The sequence below is a fragment of the Leopardus geoffroyi genome, chromosome E1 (assembly GCF_018350155.1).
Source record: "Leopardus geoffroyi isolate Oge1 chromosome E1, O.geoffroyi_Oge1_pat1.0, whole genome shotgun sequence".
NCBI lineage: Eukaryota > Metazoa > Chordata > Mammalia > Carnivora > Felidae > Leopardus > Leopardus geoffroyi.
Window position 1 is genome coordinate 43,527,388 of NC_059330.1, and position 22,146 is coordinate 43,549,533.

The 22,146-nt window shown below is 39.6% G+C and overlaps 1 protein-coding gene across 1 annotated transcript in view; it reads right to left on the reverse strand.

The window, feature by feature from the left end:
* Nucleotides 1-22,146, reverse strand: part of LOC123602927 (leucine-rich repeat-containing protein 37A2-like) — a 50,120-nt gene that overhangs the window by 16,997 nt on the left and 10,977 nt on the right. The window contains 5 exon segments of the mRNA XM_045487244.1: nt 2,425-2,499; nt 3,062-3,133; nt 13,283-13,363; nt 14,136-14,207; nt 18,038-18,100. Of these exon segments, the coding sequence (XP_045343200.1) occupies nt 2,425-2,499; nt 3,062-3,133; nt 13,283-13,363; nt 14,136-14,207; nt 18,038-18,100 (363 nt within the window).

The window sequence follows — 22,146 nt, forward strand, 5'->3', positions numbered from 1 at the left end:
GACTTGAAAAATACTACCAACCTACTTGACCTAGTTGACATGTATAGAATACTCCACACCAAATCAGCAGACTACATATTTTTTTTCAAGTGGACACATAATATTTATCAAAATAGACCATATTCTCATCTATTACCAGAATTCATTGGCTATAAAACAAGCCTCAATAAATTTAAAAGGATTTCAGTCATCCAACATATTGTTCTGTGACCACAATGGAATTAAATAACAAATTGACAGATCTGTAAAATCTCCAAATAGTTAGAAACTAACCAACACACTCCTAAGTAACCCTATTGGTCAAATAAGTCAAAATGGATATTAAAAACTATTTTGTACCAACTGAAACTGAAAACACAACAGGTCAACATGTGGGATGTTGCTCATATAGTATTCATCTTCCCCAGTGTCCACTTTTAAGAAACTAGAAAAAGAAAAGGAAATTCATCACTGAGTAAGGAGAGAAAATGGAATGATAAAGATCAAAGCAGAAATTTTTAAAAAGGAAAACAAAAATAGAGAAGTCAGTGTAATGAAAAGGCACTTTTTAGAGAAGATAAGTAAAACTGATAAACTTCTGGCCAGATTTATCAAGAAAAGACAAGAGAAGACACAAATTATCAATGTCAAAAATGAGAGGAATGACATCACTACAATTCTACAGATACTAAAAGGATAATAAGGGAATATTATAAAATACTTTATGTCAATAACTTCAAGATGAAACAGATTCCCTGAAAGACATGAACTACTCAAAAAAATAAGTATGTAATTTAAGTAGCACTATTACAAAAATACAATCTGTAGTTTAACACTTTCTCACAAAGAAAGCTTCAAGCCCACATGGCTTCACTGGTGAATTCTAGCAAACATTTAAGGAAAAATAATGCCAATTCTGCACAAACTGTACTAGAGAATTGAAGAGAGGGGAATACTTCCCAACTCAATTTTAAGGCCAACATTCACCTTGTGAAAAATAGATAAAGACATTAGAAGAAAGGATAGATAGAAGATCTCATATACTGCTGGCTGGAATGCAAAATGGTACATCCACTTTAGAAAACAGGTAAGCAGTTTCTTAAAAAGTTAAATATACACTTAGCATATGATGTAGCAATCCTGCCATTAGGTATTTTACCACCTCCCCCCCTCCCCCAATGAAAACATATGCTCATACGAAGACCTGCATGTGTTTTAAGCAACTTTATTCATAAAGGCCAAAAAGCTAGAAACAACTCAAATGCCCATTAACTGATGAATGCATAAACAAACTGGTATATCCTCACAACTGCAATACTACTCGGCAATAAAAAGGAAATGAACTACTGACATGTGCAAAAACAGGGATGAGTCTCTGGGGTGCCTGGGTGGCTCAGTCAGACAAGTGACCGACTTTGGCTCAGGCCATGATCTCATGTTCCGCAGGTTCATGCCCTGTATTGGGCTCTGCGCTGACAGAGCCTGGAGCCTGCTTCGGGTTCTGTGTCTCTCTCTCTCTCTCTCTCTGCCCCTCTCCTGCTTATGCTCTCTGTTTCTCAAAAATAAATAAACGTTAAAAAAGTTAAAAAAAAAAAAACAAACATGGATGAATCTCAAAAGGATTATGCTGAAAGGAACCAATCACAGAAGACTGCATACTGTATGATTTCATTTATTTATTTTTTTTAATGTTCATTTATTTTTGAGAGAGAGAGAGAGAGATGGAGTGCAAATGGGGAAGGGGTAGAGAGACAGGGAGACACAGAATCCGAAGCAGGCTCCAGGCTCTGAGCTGTCAGGACAGAGTCCGATGCAGGGCTTGAACTCACGAACCGCGAGATCATGACCTGAGCTGAAGTCGGACGCATAACTGCCTGAGCCACCCAGGTGCCCCTTGTATGATTTCATTTATAAGACACTGTGGAAAAGGCAAAACTATAGGGACAAAAATTAGGTTGGTGGTTGCCAGGGCTGGTGGTGAGAAAAGGGGATTGGCTGCAAAGGCACATAGGGGCCTTTTGGGGTGACAGAAATGGTCTACGTCTCAAATGTGGTGGTGGTTACATAACTACACGTTTGTCAAAACTCATCAAACTGTATGCTTAAAAAGAGTAAATTTTATACCTCAATAAATCTGACTTAAGAAAACAATAAAACAAATCTATGGGGCGCCTGGGTGGCGCAGTCGGTTAAGCGTCCGACTTCAGCCAGGTCACGATCTCGCGGTCCGGGAGTTCGAGCCCCGCGTCTGGCTCTGGGCGGATGGCTCAGAGCCTGGAGCCTGTTTCCGATTCTGTGTCTCCCTCTCTCTGCCCCTCCCCTGTTCATGCTCTGTCTCTCACTGTCCCAAAAATAAATAAACGTTGAAAAAAAAAATTAAGAAAACAATAAAACAAATCTAAATAAACAACTAAGTGAAAATACACATAAGAAAAATCAACTTACAGTGTTTCCAATTCAAGGGTCATCATGAGGATGCTCTCAACTGTTGTAAGTGACACCTGTGTTGATCCCATGTCTCTGAAGGAGAAAGCCCAAACATGCGTGATTTGAACCCAAGGATAAAAATTCTGTACCTAAAAAGATACTTAACAACATGTGATTACTTCAATTCTGGCTTCTTTGTCAAGTCAGCTCAAGAGTTTTCTTGCTACGGACAATAATTTCAGAAAACTCCCAATGAAGACATTTTATGTGCATCATCACATGAATCACCTTGGTGCTCAACAGTACAATCCTTTTTACTCTTATCCTCATTTTCATTCTCAATTGCATCCACCTCTCTTGATTAGTCTTTTTTTCTTTTAATATACACCTTACTCCACTTTCCATTTTGAGATAAATGGTATTTCTACCTACATCTACAAGTCCCATGTCTGTTATGTGTTCTTCAATGCTACTCCTTCCTCTGCAGGCTATCTTGCCCATATATGTTTTTTCTTTGCTAATAATGCTTATTTCAATAACCCAGTTAAAATTTAAATTACGACTTTTTAACCAAAACGCAAAATACTTAATCTTTTGATGACAACAAAAAAGATCAGAAATCATCCATGAGCCATGAGATTGTTGCAATACTTACAAATATTTTAATGCTGGCAACTTAAAAAGATAGGAATCTTCAACAGCTGACAGAGGGTTACGACTGATAATTCTGAAAAATGCAATGGAATTAAAATTATCTGCATTTCCAGTAATGACTACCATGAAAGTTTATGTTCATTTTGGGGGTATGGAACTGGAAGGTTAAAACTAATCATTTTCTGCCTTTGCCTATAAATCACCCTTAGATTCTGTAAAGCACTCTTCCTTTGGGAACTACCCAGCTCTCTGGACGATAAAGTGGAGAACAGAAAGAGAAAAAAAATTTTTTTTTTTTTTTACGTGGACAGCAAAGCAAAGATATGCCAAAGAACTTTTTGGGCTGAAAACCCTAGAAGTGACTATGCTGGTAGGAAGCCCAGGCTCTGTAGGCAATACTGTTTCTAGTGTCCTCTATAATTCTAGGTGCTTTTCCTTTATCTCTAGAAATGTAAAAAATTCCACAGTTTAAAACACCCGGTTAAAGACAAAAATAGGACCAATTCCTCAGTTTGGGGGCCAAAGACAAAGGGATTAATCTAAGAGGAAATGGTGAAAGCTATACCCCCACCATGTGTATTCTCCTATGACAGCCTTTGTTAGGTGGCATATGATCCCGTTTCCTTATCCATCTCCTGGACTGCCAGCTCCTTGAGGGCAGGGACCATACTCTATTGTCATTTTTGTCCCTGTGCCTGACAGAGCGCTTGTTATTTACTAGTTACTTAGTGAAGGCTTGTTGAATAAATAACATTTTGTCACTGCTTGACACAAGTTTTTATTCCAAAATGCTGAGTAGATTTTCTTCTCAGTTCTTTACAGCAAAAATAAAGTGAAGGAAACAGGAAGAAAGAAAAGAAAATCTGCCTTTAGGTTGACTCTGCTCAAGAATCATCACTGTACTTTTGCAAAATTCTAAGGATAATCATCACAACCAATACTATTGGGCTATAGGGCATCTGTGATCAGCATTTCACATTTAAACCTCACAATAACCTTATGTGATAGATACATCATTACCCCATTTTACAAGTGAGGAAACTGAAGTACAGAGAGGTTGTATAATTTGTCCCAGTTTGTCAAGCCAGTCAAGAAGCAGAGATGGAATCTGAACTCAGTTCTGACTCCAAAGCCTGTATTTAACTTGTATGAAACAAAAGGGGGTTTAAAATAGCCGTTACCTTAAACTTAACTTTGAGAGCATTAAATATAGAAACACTTTGCTGAACTTCATCTCTCCATCTGGGAGAGCTTCTCTAAGAATTACATTTTCTATTTTTATTCCATTCCTCTAATCATCTCCCATGATTAAGTATTTAATTAGCCTATGATCATTGAGACTTTAGAGATTTCATTTTTTATTTTTTTATTCTATTTTTTGAGAGAGAGAGTACAAGAGTATGAGTGAAGGAGAGGGAGAGGAAGAGAGAGAGAGAGAGAGAGAGAGAGAGAGAGAGGGAGAGAGAGAGAGAGAGAGAGAGAGAGAGAGAATCCCAAGCAGGCTCCATGCCCAGTGCAGAGCCTGACATGGGGCTTGATCCCATGACCACAAGATCATGACCTGAGCCGAAATCAAGAGATCAAGAGTCAGGCAGTTAACTGAGCCACCCAGGTGCCCTGAGACTTTAGACATTTTAAAGCCCTGTTACAGGTGAATCAGTGAAAATGAGAAAGGAAGGACGTCTGAAAATTCATCCTTCCATAAGAGCAACAACAACAACAACAAAAACTAGCAAAAATGGTCAAAATCAACTTTCTCAGAACTTTGGAAATTTTAACCAATGGGCTTGCAGCAACCCGGAGAGCCTTTATTAAAGAAACAATTACCAATTTCTATAAGAACAGTGAGCTCTGTTGTTTTAACTTGTCCTCAACCTCTGCTCTCCATCCTGATGATAGCCTTAAAAATTGCCCACATCCCAGGGGAACAAAATGGAGCTGAAGTTCCTTAAAGCCTCATTCCCAAAGAACAAACTGTCATTGTTTTACCTGTCTAGTGGGGTCCCTAAATAACTTCACTTGAAAGCCTTGCCCTTGACCTCACTGAGAACTGCACAGTGCTAAAATAGCCTCTTCCCAAGGGGCATTTTTTGAAAACAATTATAGATAAATGTTTTAATCTGGCAGCTCTGTGAGGCAATTGATCACAAGATAAAAAATAGCCTAAACAAAAAGCCTAAAAGGAAAAAGCTGAGAAATGAGATGTCCATAGGGACTTTGAAATGCTCCAACATCTTCCTGGGTAACTAGAAGACCACAAGACATTCCTGGGAATGTAGAAAAAAAAAACCTTAGCACTAATAAATGAGTTCAGCAAGGTTACAGGACACAAGATCGATATGTAAAAATTAGCTTTATTTCTATACATCAGCAATGACTATTCCAAAAATGAAATTAAGAAAACAATTCCATGTATAACAGTACTCAAAAGAATAAAATACTTAGGAAAACATTTAACCAAAGAAGTGCAAGAATCACACTAAAAACCACAAAACGTTGTTGAAAGAAATTAAAGAAGATTGAAATAAATGTAAAGATATGCCATGTTCACGGATCAGAAGAAAATACTGTTAAAATGGCACTATACCCCAAATTGAACTGTGGTTTCAGTCTAATCCCTATCAAAACCCCAACTGACTTCTTTCCAAAAATTGGCAAGCTAATTCTAAAATCTGTATGTCAATTCAAGGGACCGAGAATAGCCAAAATGATCTTTAAAAAAAAAAAAAAAAAAAGTTTATCTGTTCATTTTGAGAGACAGCGAGCATACACACCCGTGCAGAAGAGCAAATATGAGCGAGTGTGAGTGGGGAAAAGTGTGAGCAGGGGAGGGGCAGAGGGAGAAGGAGAGGGAGCATCCCAAGCAGGCTCCATGCTGTCAGTGCAGATTGCAACACGGGGTTCCATCTCACAAACCATGAGGTCATGGCCTGAGCTGAAATCAAGAGCCGGCCACTTAACCAACTGAGCTACCCAGGTGCTCCAAAACGATTTTGACAAAGAACAACAAAATGGGAAGACTCACACGCCCTGGTTTCAAAACCTACTTCAAAACTACAGTAATCACGGTGTGGTACTGGCCTAAGAACAGACATGTAAGCTGATGGAACAGAACTGACAGTCCAGGAATAAATCCTCACATTTATGGCCCACTGATTTTCAACAAGGGTGCCAACACCATTCCATGTGGGAAGACTAGTGTTTTCAAATGATGCTGGGACAACCGTATATCCCCATACAAAATAATGTAGTTGGATTCCTACACTTCACACCATATATAAATATTAACTCAAAATGAGTCAAAGACCTAAATGGAAGAGCTCAAGCTATAAAACTCTCAGGAGAGAAATCTTTATGACCTTGGATTTAGGCAACAGTTTCTTAGACATGACACAAAAAGCACAACAAACCAAAGGAAAAATAGATAAACTGGACTTTATTTAAAAATAAAAAAACACAAAAACAACCCAAAACTATCATATGTCTGATACAAGTCTAGTATCCAGAATATCCAGAATATATAAAGAACTCTTAAAACTCAGGAAAAAGACAAATAATCAAATGTTTAAATGGGGAAAGGATTTGAAGAGACATTTCGCCAAAGAAAATACATGAATGGCCAATAAGCACATGAAAAGATGCTCAATGTCTTAGGTCATTAGGGAAATATAAATCAAAGCTACCATGAGATACTACTCTACACTCACTAAGATGGCTATGATCGAACAGAGAGACAATGATAAGTGGTAGCAAGATTTGGGGAAACCAGAATCTTCATACATTGGTGGGAATGTAAAATGGTGTAGTCACTGTGGAAAACAGTTTGGCAGTTCCTCAAAAGGGTTAAGTATAGAGTTACTACATGACCCAGCAATTCCACTCTTAGGTATGTACCCAAGAGAATTAAAAACATATGACCACACAAAAACTTGTACATGAATACTCATAGCAGCATTATTCATAATAGCCAAAAAGTCAAAATAATCCAAATGTCCAATAACTCATGAATGGATGAACAAAATGTGATTGGAGCACCTGGGTGGCTCAGTCGGTTAAGCATCTGACTTTGGCTCAGGTCGTCATCTCACAGTTCATGAGTTCGAGCTCTACATCAGGCTCTGTGGTTTTGGATCCTCTGTCCCCCCCTCTCTCTGCCCCTTCCCCGCTTGTGTGTGCGCTCTCTTTCAAAAATAAATAAACACTAAAAAAAAGAATGAAGTACTGAAACATGCTACAACCGGATAAATCTTGAAGCCAACAAGCTATGTGAAAGAAACTAGACACACATTTCTATGAAATGTCCAGAACAGGCAAATCCATAGGGGCAGAAGGTAAATTAGTTGTTGCCAGGGGCCTGGGAGGAGGGGAGAATGGGGAGTAAAGGCTGATGGGTATGGTATTTCTTCTGAGGGGGGTGATGACAATGTTCTGGAATTAGCAGTGATTATTGTCTATCAAAGTATACCATTGGACTATATACTTTATAATGTTGCATATTCTATTATGCGGACTATATCTCAATTTGAAAAAAAAAAAAAAAAGAACCATGTTGTGATAAATAGAGAACCAGTTGCCAGAAGATCAAACATGTTAGTAGGTGGAGAAAAGGGGAGCGAAGATTCAAACTCTTCCACAACGGAGGTCAGAGGGAGAGTTAGCGGTGCGGCTGGGAGCCATGCATTTTTGTTCTTGCCTTGGAAACTCCCCTATTCTTCCTATTCCAGCCCATTCTTCTACGTTTTTTCAGGCCCATTAACATGTCGGGTTTGTGTAACACTAGTTAATATCCAGTCAGACAATGTTATGAAGAGAAAGAACGTGAGTGTCCCATGTCTGGTTAAACACAGTTCCTCAACCTTGAGGCTCTGAATGTCCTTTGGCTTTGAAAAAATAAAAATGGCATTAATACCTACAAGCTTACTGGTGGGCTCTGTGCAAGTAAGCTCTTCCACGTGTGTGTCTTCCCCTGCCCGCTGCTTCCCCTCCCCCCCACGCGCCCACCCCCGGCTCCCTATTAAGAAAGACTATGAAGAATTATGCAGCCAAAACAATTTAGTAGTTTGTTATCCTTCCCCCCAACTATCTCAGTGCTCTACCCCCACTGCCCCCCCTCTTTCCTGGTAACTCACCCATGGCCTTATACCCATGGGCTCAGTGCTTCCTCTTACCCAGGCAGCCCTCCTGCTGAGATGAATGCCCTGTGTTTACCTGTAGTGAAAACAAAATACAGGCCACTCCAAATTATCCTATTTCCTCCTGTCTTTAGTGCCGCCTTTTCTTCATGGAGCTATTGTGCCTGAGCCAAGGGGAGAATGAGAACTGACCCGACAGGTTACATCTGCTGGACCGACAGCAATTGTTTTTCCACAGACTGCGATACGAACGAACGGTGGACATTGCACTAGAGATCATCTCCATTTCCGTTCAATTCCCTCATTTTACAGATAAAAGGTGTGCTGACTCAGTCTATTGGCTTTTGGATACTCGTGGGCTTATCTTTATGGGAGTAAAACATAACAACAGTTATCCTCAAAGACTGTCTCATAATCAAAGTTGAAGAAATACTGTTCTAGATATTTCTTTGTTTTTTAAAAAACTGTATCTTATTTGAAGAGGAAAACTCAAGTATTTTTGCAAAAGCTTTCTGTTGCAGAGCAACGGGACAGACTAAAGGTAGCTCACAAAATAAGGGAACATTTCTTACGTGTTATTTTTTTTTCTCCAAATTCTTCTACAGAGGTCCAGACAGATGGGCTACGTTTCCTTTCAATTAACTGAGGAGACAGAGAAGACTTGAGGACTGAAGCTTGTCACCACTGTCCTGAATGCACTGAAATCCTAACAGCTTTAGCTGAAAAAATGTCCAAAGCAGGCAGTGAAAATAAATTTCAAATAGGACAAACTCCAAACTCTCTTCTGGAATCCCCAGGCATGGAGGGAAAACTGGCTCCTTGGAGGAAAGCAGTTGAAGAAATAAGTAGAGTGATCTAGACCCTATTCCAGTATGTTTGAAGTACTTGGGGATAGAATAACCCCTTTCCTTTATTCATCTGCATAGGTCCACGAGCTATGAGAACATGACTCCCCATGTGAAGCTCCTCGATACAAGACATCTAACGGCATCACGTAAATCCTTTCTCAGGGGTTGGGCGGGGGGAGGGGCGAAGCCTAAAGAATCTGAAATGGTGAGCCTAGGTTTTAATTAAAGTTCTGAGAATAGCCTTGAAGAGGAGTTTCTGGCAGTGAGGACCAGCCCAAGAAGCAAGGGCCCTGGAATCAGGCAGACCTAGGTCTGAATTCTGGCTGTCGCTTCCTGGTGAAGGGACTTAAGTAACGAATGTCTCCGAGTCTTTTCAGCGGCATTTACCTCATAAGGCAACTTGAGGATTAAAGGAAAGAGCATGTGCAAAGCACCTAGCATAAGGCTGGGCACAGAGTGGGTGCCTAGCAGTGACGATGTGATATTTGCACCAGGCGGTGAGCAGGAAGCCTGGGGATGCCCATAGGTGGCATGGCCAGGAGCTCCAGAAGCATAGGGAAAAGGAGCTTCCTGCTCGAAAGGTCCTATTCCAGTGAGAAGCTGACTCCAAGGGACGACGCCCAAAAGGCCAGTTGTCATTCAGGTCCTACCTAGTGCCAGGGAATGCGGAATTGTATTACTCTCGAAGCTTCTGAAGTGGTTCTGTCACTTATTGACAGTGTGAACCTAGGCAAGTCACCCGATGTCTCTGAGTTTCAACTTCCTCATCCCCAAAATGAGGATAATACTACCTGTGTCACAAGAGTTGCTGGAAAAACGAAAATGAAGTGCCGTGTGAGGGGCCACGTCCGGAGCATTTCCCACGTGCCAGGCTCTATTCTAAGAGTTTAAGACACATTGTCTTACTTGCAGCACAAGCGAAAGGTCTTAGCATAGTGCCGGAGCGCAGTAAATCCCTAATAGAGGTAGGTATTAAAGAAATGATATGGGGCGGAGGAGCAACTACCATGCTTCCCAGAGAAAGAAGATGCCTTGGTATATACGTGGGAAGAATCAGATGCAGCTGGGAGAAGAAAAGTAATAGTTGGGTATGACTATCGCAAAGCTTTTGAACTACCACACACGGAAAATAATAAAAGTTACCCTAAATCACCCCAAAAGGACAGCCCTGAGTTGTTATCTTCATCCTTAACGTTTATGCCTTTCTGAATCTGAGAAGAAGCTGCCAGGATTTCCAGTACATACCAAAAAGCGATGACAATATCCTGAAGTGTGTAAACTTTTGTGGGCACACAGCTGTCTAAAAGGAAGCAGATGCCGGTTGACTGGGGGAGCGTTAGGGCGTCTCTGTGACTGCGGCTCGAGTTTGCCTTCAGAGGGTGGCCATACCTACCTCAATGATATTCTCAACAATAATTCAAAAGGGGTAAGGCTTAGATTTTCCTTATTCTCCCTGAGAGCTTATGTTCTTGGCACAATACTGATGCGCCACAGACGAGCCAGCATGTGAATGTGCTCTATCCCGATAAGGTACAGCCTTTCTACATCGTAGAGTCCTTCAGCTTCTAAAATCATGGAGCTCGTACTGTTAGAACCAATGAAGTGAATTTTTTAAAAGAAGCCACCAGTCTGGACCTGTGTAGGTGAATGAAGGAGAAGCACTTTAAAGTCAGGAAAAAAAAAAGGATACTTAACATTTAGGATTATCAACCACTGTTGGTTTTCCATAAGATATTTCATTCCTGATTTCATCTGAAAGAAATAGGATTATTACTACCATTCAAAAAGTGGTACCTTATTAACAAACTCTTGGCATGGCTTTGAGGTGGATTTCAGATTCAAAATAGACTTTACCACACCGCTAACGTGTTCACTCAGTGTTTATCAATAACTTAAGAGGCTTCATTCAAAAAACTTACTGAGATATAATTACCTGAAACCCAGGGGTGAATCAAGGCCTTGTAGGGTCTGAACCTCATCTACTTTGGGAAATCCTGCCTCATCAAAACATGCAAAATTATGCGTACAGGAATTGCGAGGGTCCCTCCCAAGACTTTGGAAGGGGCCTATGTAAGTGAGGAGACCTGAAGTTTAAGCTTCAGTCAGTTCAAGATAAATCCACCTCAGCTGGGGCCCAAAAGGTTTACAAACTTATTTAATGCTGGAGAAAATATTGTTTCAACTTATAAACACCCCGGTAATAAGTCACATAGGTAATAACGTGACTGAATTCACGGGATGGCATCTCCCCTGCGCATGCTCTCTTTCTCTCAGAATAAATAAATAAACGTTAAAAATAAAAAAGAAAAGGAAATTTTGGCCCCAAACAAGGAGCCCAACCTCCAATACACACTTACTGTACTGTGATAATTTTTTGGAAGTTAACTGTGAATTCGTTTTAGTAGTACAGCTCTATTCAAACCACATTGAAAGGGCGGGCCTATGCCGGCCGCCTCCATCTTGTTCTGTGTCCTTCACCTTGACCACACCTCCTCCCCTTGAGTAACCCCCCCCCCCCCCACTCAACTGCCTAACAGGACTCTTCCCCAGGACCCTTCCCCAGCCAATCAGCTGAGGCCACAGCCATTACCTCACCAACTGCCACTAGGCCCCAGTAAAACCTTTGTCCTTTTGAAACTCGCTCTCTCTCCCCGGTATCTCACCACTGCGTCAGTGAAGGTAGGGGATTGAGCTCGAGCTAGCTCGAATAAAGGCTCTTTTGCTTTTGTATCGGACTCGGCTCCCTGGCGGTATTTGGGGATCACGAATTCTGGGCATAACACACATGACATGAGTATTAATTTATTCTCAATACCAGCTAGCTCTGGTTCTTTAATTACCTTTCTCTGTCATGTAAGATTGATGAGGGAGCATGGGGCAAGTTGAGGGCAAAATACAAGTTAGCACATGCCCCCGCCCCAGGTGGGATATGTGTGATTCTGGCTGCTCGAGGACAAAGGAAAGGAAAGAAAACAAATGGTTAACTGATAGAGATCTCAGTGGGGCAAGACAGGAGTTTCCATCAGTTTACAAATATCTTAGTAAATTACAAGAAAAAGGCCATCTTTTTCTCCTTCCAGTATGAAAGATTCTTGGGGACAGTCCCTGTATACTCTTTGTACCCCCAGTACTTAGTACATTGTCGACATAGAGTGCGCGTGGCACTGATTGTTTTTCAATGAATTCATTCATTGTTATCAACGGACTCCACCCTATTTTGTCCTGAATTGCCTACATAACTATGAAATTCAGATTCTTAGAAGAGACTCTTGGTGTTATAAGATGCTTAGTAGAGGTGGTGAGTTTTAAGACATTATATTGACACCACTAAAACCTCTTGGTGGAGAAACTCAATGAGCCCGTTCTCTGGCATGCTGGCAAAACAAAAAACTGACCCTCAGTATTCTTTCCCCAAGTTAGGCATCAGCAAATTAATGAGAGGACAGAGGAGGCCCCTGCTCTTGGGCACCCGCAGGAACTTACTCCAGCTCCAGACACACCGTAAACACTTTCATCTAACGGAAGATAAGCTGTGAAATCGGATTTCTGAACCACAAGACAGTAAGACAGTCTTTTCCAGCGTCTGCTTTAGAGGAGGGTCTTCAACCTTGGGTCTAAAAATCCCCCTCAGGCCACTGAACATGCCCAGTATGATTTGCTTTTTTACAGAGAAATCACAGAATGTTCCGGCTGAAAGGGAATAACACACTTCTTAATTGAAGAGTGGTCAGGAAAGAAAGCACATGGAGAGCAGTGCCCTGTGGCAGGTATTCAGGAGTTCTTTCTGCTTTCCTGATGGCTGAGGAAGCACCCACACCTTTTGCTGCCTGGAGAACTCTGTGCTAAACTTAGTTCTTTGAAGTTCTCTTTTGCATAGGAAACTTGCACATGAGCCGGAATCAAAGTTAAATTCAAAAGTGGATTTCAAGGACCATGCACACCTTGGGGAAGCATCACTGTCACGAATTCCCATGATAATACTGACTTGGCTGTTACTTGCTTGGGGCTTTCATTGCCCACACAAAGCTGGGTACGAGGGAGGGCAGAGAGTGCCATTTAGGAGTTAAGTCTCTTGGCCTCTTTGTACCTTAGTTTCCTCATTTGAAAAAAAAATGGATTTTAAGACCTACTTTCCAGAATTCATACTGGGTTTATTAACACACACCTAACCAATCACTGTATGATATTTTTACATGTAGTTTTTTTTTTTTTTTACATGTATTCATTTTCTATTTCACTTACAGCTTGTGTAAAAACTGCATTCCATGCCAGGCCTGAAATGTTCCAAAGCTCAGTTCGGTGAGTAAATTGCAACCAAGATTTCTACACACACCAAAAAAAAAAAAAAAAAAAAAAAAAAAAAAAAACAAAAAAACAAAAACAAAAACAAAAACAAGACACAAACGAAGAAGAAAAAAAGATATTCTTTCAGAATATTTATCCTTTGGCAGTGATTCTAATTTATAGATAATGAAACATAACCACAATACTCTCTCCATACACTAAAGAAATCTCACTATGAAAGATACTTGCCTTTTTAAAAAAATATTTGCATGAAAGATTTATACTTTCATGTTTATACATGTGGTGCATTAGATACAAATCAGTAAATGCTCAATAAATACTTGTGTTAAGTAAGTATTTTTTTCTAGAGAAGTAAGTTTATTTCTCTAGAAAAATGTTTCACAACTTTAGCACTGTTGAGATTTATGGTTGGATAATCTTTGTTATGGGGGGGGTGCTGCCCTGTGTACACCTGTACACACACCTGTAGGGTGTGACAGCAGCCCTGGCCTCCACCCACTAGATGCCAGGAGCACATCTACAGTCTGACAATCAAAAATGTCTCTAGACACTACCAAGTGTCACCTGGATGCAAAATCACCCTGGCAGAGAACTGCTGCTCTAGAACGATTCACTCTGATCTCTATAATAACTCTCACACCAAACTTTGCCACAGACAAAAAAGATTTGCTACATAATTTTAGTAGCTTTCGACTAATAAAGTTTCATTCATTCAAAATGAATAACAAAGAGGTTTACAATTAAGTTTAATAAAAATTCCAAATATAATGAAATTATATTTGTAACTTACATAAACTGCAAAAAAGGTAGTGATTCAAATGTACGTCTTTCAATAGATTGTATTTTATTGCAGGATAAATCTCTAGGAAAAGGAAAAGGAAAATATTGCCTCAATTAGCTCTAAGATATCTAATTAGTAGGATGATAGTATTGAATAAGTAGCTTTTGGCTAAACTCTGAGTATTAGGAATTGTTATTTGAACCTTCCAGAGCCCCTAACCCTGTCCTCACCTTTCTTAAGAGTCTCACCTTTGTGATCTTCATACATAAAATATACAACTATAGATCTTGATAGATCTTGGAAGTAATCTTTCCTGAGAGCAGAAGAATTGATTAAATGACTTTTTGTGGCCTCATCAATTTCTAAATTATGAGCTCGAAGTTGTGATCTCCACATATAATTTCTAATATTAAAAGGGATATTCTCACATTAGCACACCTTCCTGGTTTAGTTCTATTTCTCGACACCAAGTCAATACCAGAAGAGATAAAAGATACCTTTTCATTTAACTTGAAAAGAAGTTACTCCTCTAATCAGTACCTAACTTTGAACGAACTCAGAATTATATTATCATATTAATAGAAATTTATTTTTGGCTGTACATTGCCTAAACGGTCTATGAATTTATCAACTGCTTCAGTTGCAAGTGGGGCCAACAAAAAAACAACATGGTACCGGATTTTTATTTGGAAACAGCCATTCTTGATTATAGTTGACCCTCTTATTTCCGTTGATTTCAGCTGAGCCCCTCACTTTCCACCTACATGGGTACCACCGTCTTCTGACTGGCATTTTCATCTCTGGTCTCTCCCATTCTAATCTATACTGCACACAGTCACCAGATTAATTCTCCAGGAGTGGTTCTCAAATATCAGAGTCACTTGGGAACTTACTCAAGATGCAAATTCTCAGCTCTTCTCTGGACTGAGTGAATCAGGAACTGTGGAGGTGGAACCTGTGTTCTGACAAGGCCTCCAAGTGACCCTGGTGCAGTCTAAAGTTTGTCCTAGAGCACTGCTGTGATAACACGGTAGCTTGGCATATTATCCAAGGCCTTCAAAATCCTAAATCTGGCTCTAGTTTCCTACTCTACAGATACCAAAGAAATTTCTCCTGCATTTTGCCTTTCGCTCACTTTATTTTGCAAGCATATTCTTCCCAAGATGTCTATCTGATGATACGTCATAGCCATTCAAGGTTCTGTTCAAACAGCATTTCTCTAGTAACTTCCCTGATCCAACTTGAAGTCTTCCCCCCTCTTCTATGTTCCAAAAACAACTTATACTTCTCATTGCCCAAATCCATTTCTTCCCCTCCCCCTCTCCTCCTCCTCCTTCTTCTCCTTCTTTGAATTTTTTAAAGTAGACTCCACGCCCAACCTGGGGCTTGAACTCACGACCCTGAGATCAAGAGTCGCATGCTCTACTGACTCGGCCGGTCAGGTGCCCCAATTTCTTCTTAATATAGTTATTCTGGCATTCCATTTCCTCTGGGCATAAACTCCATGAAGGTATGGACTAGTCTTGCTCATCTGCGTCGTCTACTGTGTTTAAAACTGATGCATGGACAAAGAACAAACTCAAATATTTATAAAATAAATTAACAGCTGGGTAGTGAGTAGAAGGAGCAAAATGACTGAAAAGAAATGTGGTTTTATGACTTTGTGGCTCCCTCTTCTGCACTTTGTCAGTGCTTCATCATCCATTTAGTGCTTATGCGTTATGGTTTAAGCTTCTGTTTATTTTCCCTGTGGAATCATGAGTTCCTACAAGGGTGGGAAGCCTGTCTTAACCATCTGCGTGCCTATGGTACTGGGCATAGGGCCTGTCACATTCTTTTTTAGGTTTTGATTCACATTTTTTTTGAATGAATGAATGAGAACACTTCACCTAACATGAAATAATTGGCTTACAAAGTACCTCAGAGTAGAAATAATGAAAGGCCCAATCCATTGCGCAGTTTGTCTCTTTTGTTTTTCTCCAAACTGTGTTTGTAACGTTTGGAGCCCAGATGGCAGAGGTAGCCAAGAAGACCAATACAAAGTGGTTGTCCCCTAAGACTTGGAAGGTTTGATAATTTGAAGGACTATTTTTAGTGTCATATGAGATTCTTTTTACTCACTACCCTTAAGCCTTCCACATTTGCAAGAAGAATCTATTTTCTAAAGCACATCATTAATAAGGATTAATGAGGGGCGCCTGGATGGCTTAGTCGATTGAGCATCTGACTTCGTTCGGTTCAGGTCATGATCTCACTGCTCATGAATTCGAGCCCCGCATCGGGTTCTGGGCCAACAGCTCAGAGACTGAAGCCCGCTTCGGATTCTGTGTCTCCCTCTCTCTCTGTGCCTACCCTGCTCATACTCTCTCTCTCTCTCTCTCAAAAATAAATAAACATTAAAAACATTTTAAAAAAAGGATTAATGAAATACACAGCTTTGGATGGCATGGGCAAAGAATAAACACTGAACCTCCATAGCAAAGAACATTAGTATCTCTGTATGTCTAATGTACAGAGATATATGCAAACATTTCTTCCTTGACAATGAGGCTGGAGAGATGTTTATTCTGTAATTAGCGAAGTTAGCGGCATTTCTGATGTTTGTTTAGTGTAAACATTTCTAACTATACCACTTAACCATCATTATATTTTTAAAGATTTCATTTTTTTTAAGTAATCTCTATACCTAACATGGGGCTCTAACCTACAACCTCGAGATCAAGAGTTGCAGACTCTAATGACTGAGACAGCCACGTGCCCCTTAGCCATCATTTTTTAATGTTTATTTATTTTTGAGAGAGACAGAGACAGAGCATGAGTGGGGGAGGGGCAGAGAGAGAGGGAGACAGAATCTGAAACAGGCTCCGGGCTCTGAGCTGTCAGCACAGAGCCCGACACGGGGCTCGAACCCACAAACTGTGAGATCACGACCTGAGTCAAAGTCAGACGCCCAACCAACTGAGCCACCCAGGAGCCCCAACCCCTTAACCATCATTTTAAACATCTATTTTTATGGTGGCATAAGAATTTCCACACCGATCACAGGAATCTGCTCCTGAAGCCAAGAGCACACTGTATGTTAGCTAACTTAACAATGAATTACATAAAAAATAATAAAAAAATAAACTAATAAAATTTCCCACACTGAAATCCTTAATCTGTTCTCTTGATAATTTAATATGTACTTGGTAATACTGCTTACATAATTCACCTGCTTAGTTAAATATTTAATATTTAAATATTTAATTTAGATTAAATTATTTAAAAATTCTGGGTTAATGGCATTCAAATTAATGTAAGTGTTCTATATTTTTTTGTCTTGTAGGTGACAATTTGAGGTTAACCTCAATTCCTCTCATTTTACTAAGCCAACTTTTTCAAACCTTTTCTGTAAAGGCCAGACAGTAAATATTTTAGGCTTTGCAGGCCATGTACGGTCTCTGTCACATATTCTCTGTTTCTTTCTCTTCTTTTCTCTTTTACAGCCTTTTAAGAACATGAAAATCATTCTGAACTCATAGGTTGTATCAAGACAGACCATACACAGGATTTGATCCATGGGCCATAAATAATAAATATAAATAAAAGCAGACGGTATATGAACACTTACATAACAAGGTTCATATGGGTGTCCATAATTGCTCAGACCTCATTACCCCTTTTCCTCTACAACTGAAGGGCTTTTTCTTACATCTTGTCTATAAAATTAAAAAGTTGAAAATGCATAGGAGGTACTTAATGCTAGAGATGGGCTGGGTCCCCACAGACTTACAGAGTTATAGAATTAATAGAGAGAATTATAGAATTCTACTGTTAGAAGAAATTGTTGTAATTATCTAATTGGAACCCTGTATTTTTTAATAAATAATATAACTAAAAACTCATAATAAATGATGAACTGATTAACTTACAAATACTGGAGGGATAGCAGGCCTTCAAATGTGTCTTTATGTAATTCGGTCAGATAATTTTCACTGAGATCTGCAAAATGAAAAGGTCATTTCTGGGTCAAAATGCAAAATAACTACAACTATTTGGTACACAGGACCGCTAGATGTGAGAGAAACCTGGGTAATGGTGCCACCAAATACACTAATTCTTATTTAATGTAGGGATGGCGATCTCTGCTGTTTGATTCAAATCTTTTCTTCTCACATACTCCTTTGTCTCTCTCTCTCTCTCTCTCTCTCTTTCTCTCTCTCTCTCTCTCACACACACACGCACACACACACACACACACACACACACACACCCCTATCCACTCTTCACACCAAAATGTACATTTAATGCCTACTCTCTGGATCACAAAATCTCTGTTAGAACCCAGCCCTGAGTGGCAAAAACATGGACAGAACTGCCACCTCCTCCTCTCTTTTCCCAAATTTTATTGTGGAAGCCCTATTTATAACCATATCAGTGCTACAAGTGAAGCCATCTAATTTTTTTCCCCAACTAAAAAATATCTGTGAGAACTAAAAATGTGCATAAAATGCACATAACATAAATGCTCAGTTTAATAAGTATAGAGTAAATACCCGTGTAACACTATTTGTTCATTCTACTGTTGGTGGATACTAGATTTTTCTAATTTTAAATTATTATAAACAGTGCTGCTTTGAACATTTTTCTGTTCATATCCTAGTACACATTTGCCTAAGTTTCTCCAGGATTTAACAGGGGTACAAAATTGCATTCCTAAGAGGTTGTGCTATTTCAAGCTGGCAGATTGAAACATGCCAAGTCTCTACCAAACTCCAAACTCCACCAAAGTCCCTAAGAATGATTAGAAAAGATACGATTAGAAAATCCACAACCTTAGCTCAAAGCCAAGGGAGTAGCTCTACAAACACTCCCCACCAGAAATGCCTTGGAGCCACCTACAGGGTGATTAGCTGGGATGCTGCAGTAGGACCAAGGACAGCACATCAACCCCACATCCTTCCTCCTTGGATCTGGCAGCAAAGGGTGTTTTCTTCCAGGCAGGAGCCATTGGTGTTAGAAGGGGGCAGGGTCCCAGAACCCTGGAGGAAAGGTATACACTCTGACTAGCCATTAGAAGTCACCTCCCACCTCTTCTTTAACTCTCAGGGGGACCTGTCACCAATAACAAGCCCCGTGGTTCATGTCACCTCTTCCTTAGGACCAGAAAACAGAAGCAAGTCAAATCTCAACTACAAAGATAAATTGCACTCAGGAATGACCAAATGGAGTGAGAAAGCCAATTCTATTCAGGACAGAAAATAAAAAACAAATATAACAGCTTATAGTCAATGACACAGTTAACAGAGAAAACATAAAAGGATTTGAGAATACCAACATTAATGGGGCACCTGCGTGGCTCAGTCGGTTAAGCATCCGACTTCGGCTCAGGTTGCAGTCCATGGGTTCAAGCCCTGCACTGGGCTCTGTGCTGAAGCTCAGAGCCTGGAGCCTGCTTCAGATTCTGTGTCTCCCTCTCTCTCTGCCCCTCCCCAACTTGCACTCTGTCTCACTCTCTCTCTCTCTCAAAAATAAACAGTATAAAAAATTTAGAATAGCATCATTAATATATCCTCAGACAGAGGTAAACAGTACATCTAATAAAAAGAACCAACTCAAGATTGTATGAATGAAAAGTATTATCATTAGTAAAAAACTCAGTCTATGAGCAGCAGAAATGGTAGTTGAATAAATTGGAAAACTTGAGGGGCGCCTGGGTGGCTCAGTCGGTTAAGCGGCCGACTTCAGCCGGGTCACGATCTCGCGGTCTGTGAGTTCGAGCCCCGCGTCAGGCTCTGGGCTGATGGCTCAGAGCCTGGAGCCTGTTTCCGATTCTGTGTCTCCCTCTCTCTCTGCCCCTCCCCCGTTCATGCTCTGTCTCTCTCTGTCCCAAAAATAAATAAACGTTGAAAAAAAAAATTTAAAAAAAATTAGAAAACTTGAGAGATCTGGCCACTGATTTCTTACCAATACTTGAAATTATATGTATTTATTATATTTACATATTTGTTTTTATATTATATATTTGTAAACCCCTTGACAAGTGGGATATTTGGTCAGTTTTGTTCTTGAGCTTACATCCCTGGCATGTAAAACAGTTCCTGGGACATAGGAGATGCTCCATAAATATTTGTTGAATGAATTCAGAAAGTGACAGGTATCAATTTGCAAATACACTACTTTTAATTAAAACAAATCATTCATTTATTATCATTTATGAGAATAAGTACAACCTCACAGGAAAACAAATGTCTTTCTCCACCTGCACCCCTATTTGTGACTCAATCTTTTGAGACAAGAACCTTTTGAGAATTTCATAAAAGCTATGGAATGGACTCTTTCCCTAGAAAACTGCACTTTCTTGAATACGTGCAAAGGTGTGCATGCGATTTCAATTTGCAGACCATCCCTTTAGGGCTCAGGTCCGTGAATAGAATGGACTGAATTTGTGGATGCCAAACTTGGATGGAAAATGAAATCACATCTCTATTTTCACAAACCTCTAACTAGAATTAGCATTTCCTTCCATTATGAATGTAGGCAACAAAACACAGATTAGTATAGTTAATTTGGTCCCCAGCAGAAATCAGATATTTTCATATCACATATTTGGCGTGGATATCTCAAAATATCATTTATTCTCATCAGTACCTTGAAGTTATAATAGTTAGTAGGCCTACCATTATATTTTGTTATTTAATATTCTAACAGCAGATTTATTGCTATATCACTAATCTTTTTAAAAAAATTTTGAAAACTCTATTTCCACATAATTTCCTTTTCCTATATATTTTAACTTATTATACCTTTGAAAACATTATCCCAAGAACATAAGCTTCTGCAGATCATCAATAGATATATAGAAGGGTGCCTGGGTGGCTCAGTCTGTTAAGTGTCCGACTTCAGCTCAGGTCATGATCTCACGGTTCGTGGGTTCGAGCCCCACATTGGGCCCTCTGCTGACAGATCAGAGCCTGGAGCCTGCTTCCAATTCTGTGTCTCTCTCTCTTTCTGCCCCTCCCCTGTTCATGCTCTGTCTCTCAGCAATAAATAAATGTTAAAAAAAAAATTAAAAAAAAAATTGATATATAGAAAAAAAGGTTAAAAATCCTGCCCCAGGGGACTATTGACCCATAGTTAAAAGCTTCTGTCTTACAAGGCATAACCCTCAAGCTGAATTAGAAATCATCAAATCTTGGGGCACCTGGGTGGCTCAGTTGGTTAAGTGTCTGACTTCGGCTCAAGTCATGATTTCACAGTTTGTGGGGTCGAGCCCCACATCAGGCTCTGTGCTGACAGCTCGGAGCCTAGAGCCTGCTTTGGACTCTGTGTCTCCCTCTCTCTCTGCCCCTTCCCTGCTCGCTCTCTCAAAAATAAACATTTAAAAATTTTTTAAGAATCATCAAATCTTACCAGATTCATGTTCTAGTATATAAACTACCAAATACATGCTTTTCAAAAAATATTTTTTTAATTTCAGTTTATTTTTTTAATAGGTAATATATATTTGCATGGCTCAGAATTCCAAAGGTATATAATACACAATTCAAAGTTTTTCTCCTACCCCTGTCCCTCAGCCTACCCACTCTCTCCACTCTCTCTTGTTTCTTGTGCCAAATTACTTTCATTTTTCTTACAAGTTTGGGAAATAAGATCTCCAAGTTAGATACTATCATGAGAAAATATAAACTATATATAGTATTTAAGAAATTCATAAAATTCATAAGAAAACAACTACCTTGTTCCACCATTTGTCCCTTACCAGTAAGGTTATCAGACTAAGGGGCAGGGGGGAATCTACTTTAGGGGGATCATAATCCCTACATTTAGATTACTATGACTGTTATGTCTTTTATTATTAATTCAGAAGTCATTTATGACTTATCTACCCAAGTTGAACTAATGATATGACACACAATCTGTCATGAAAAATGCCAATTACTTTGAGTATAATATTGTTTCCAAAATTACTTGTGTCTACACTGACTTTTTCTACAAATCAATTTAAAAAAAAAAGATAACAAAAAAATTGGCAAAGGAC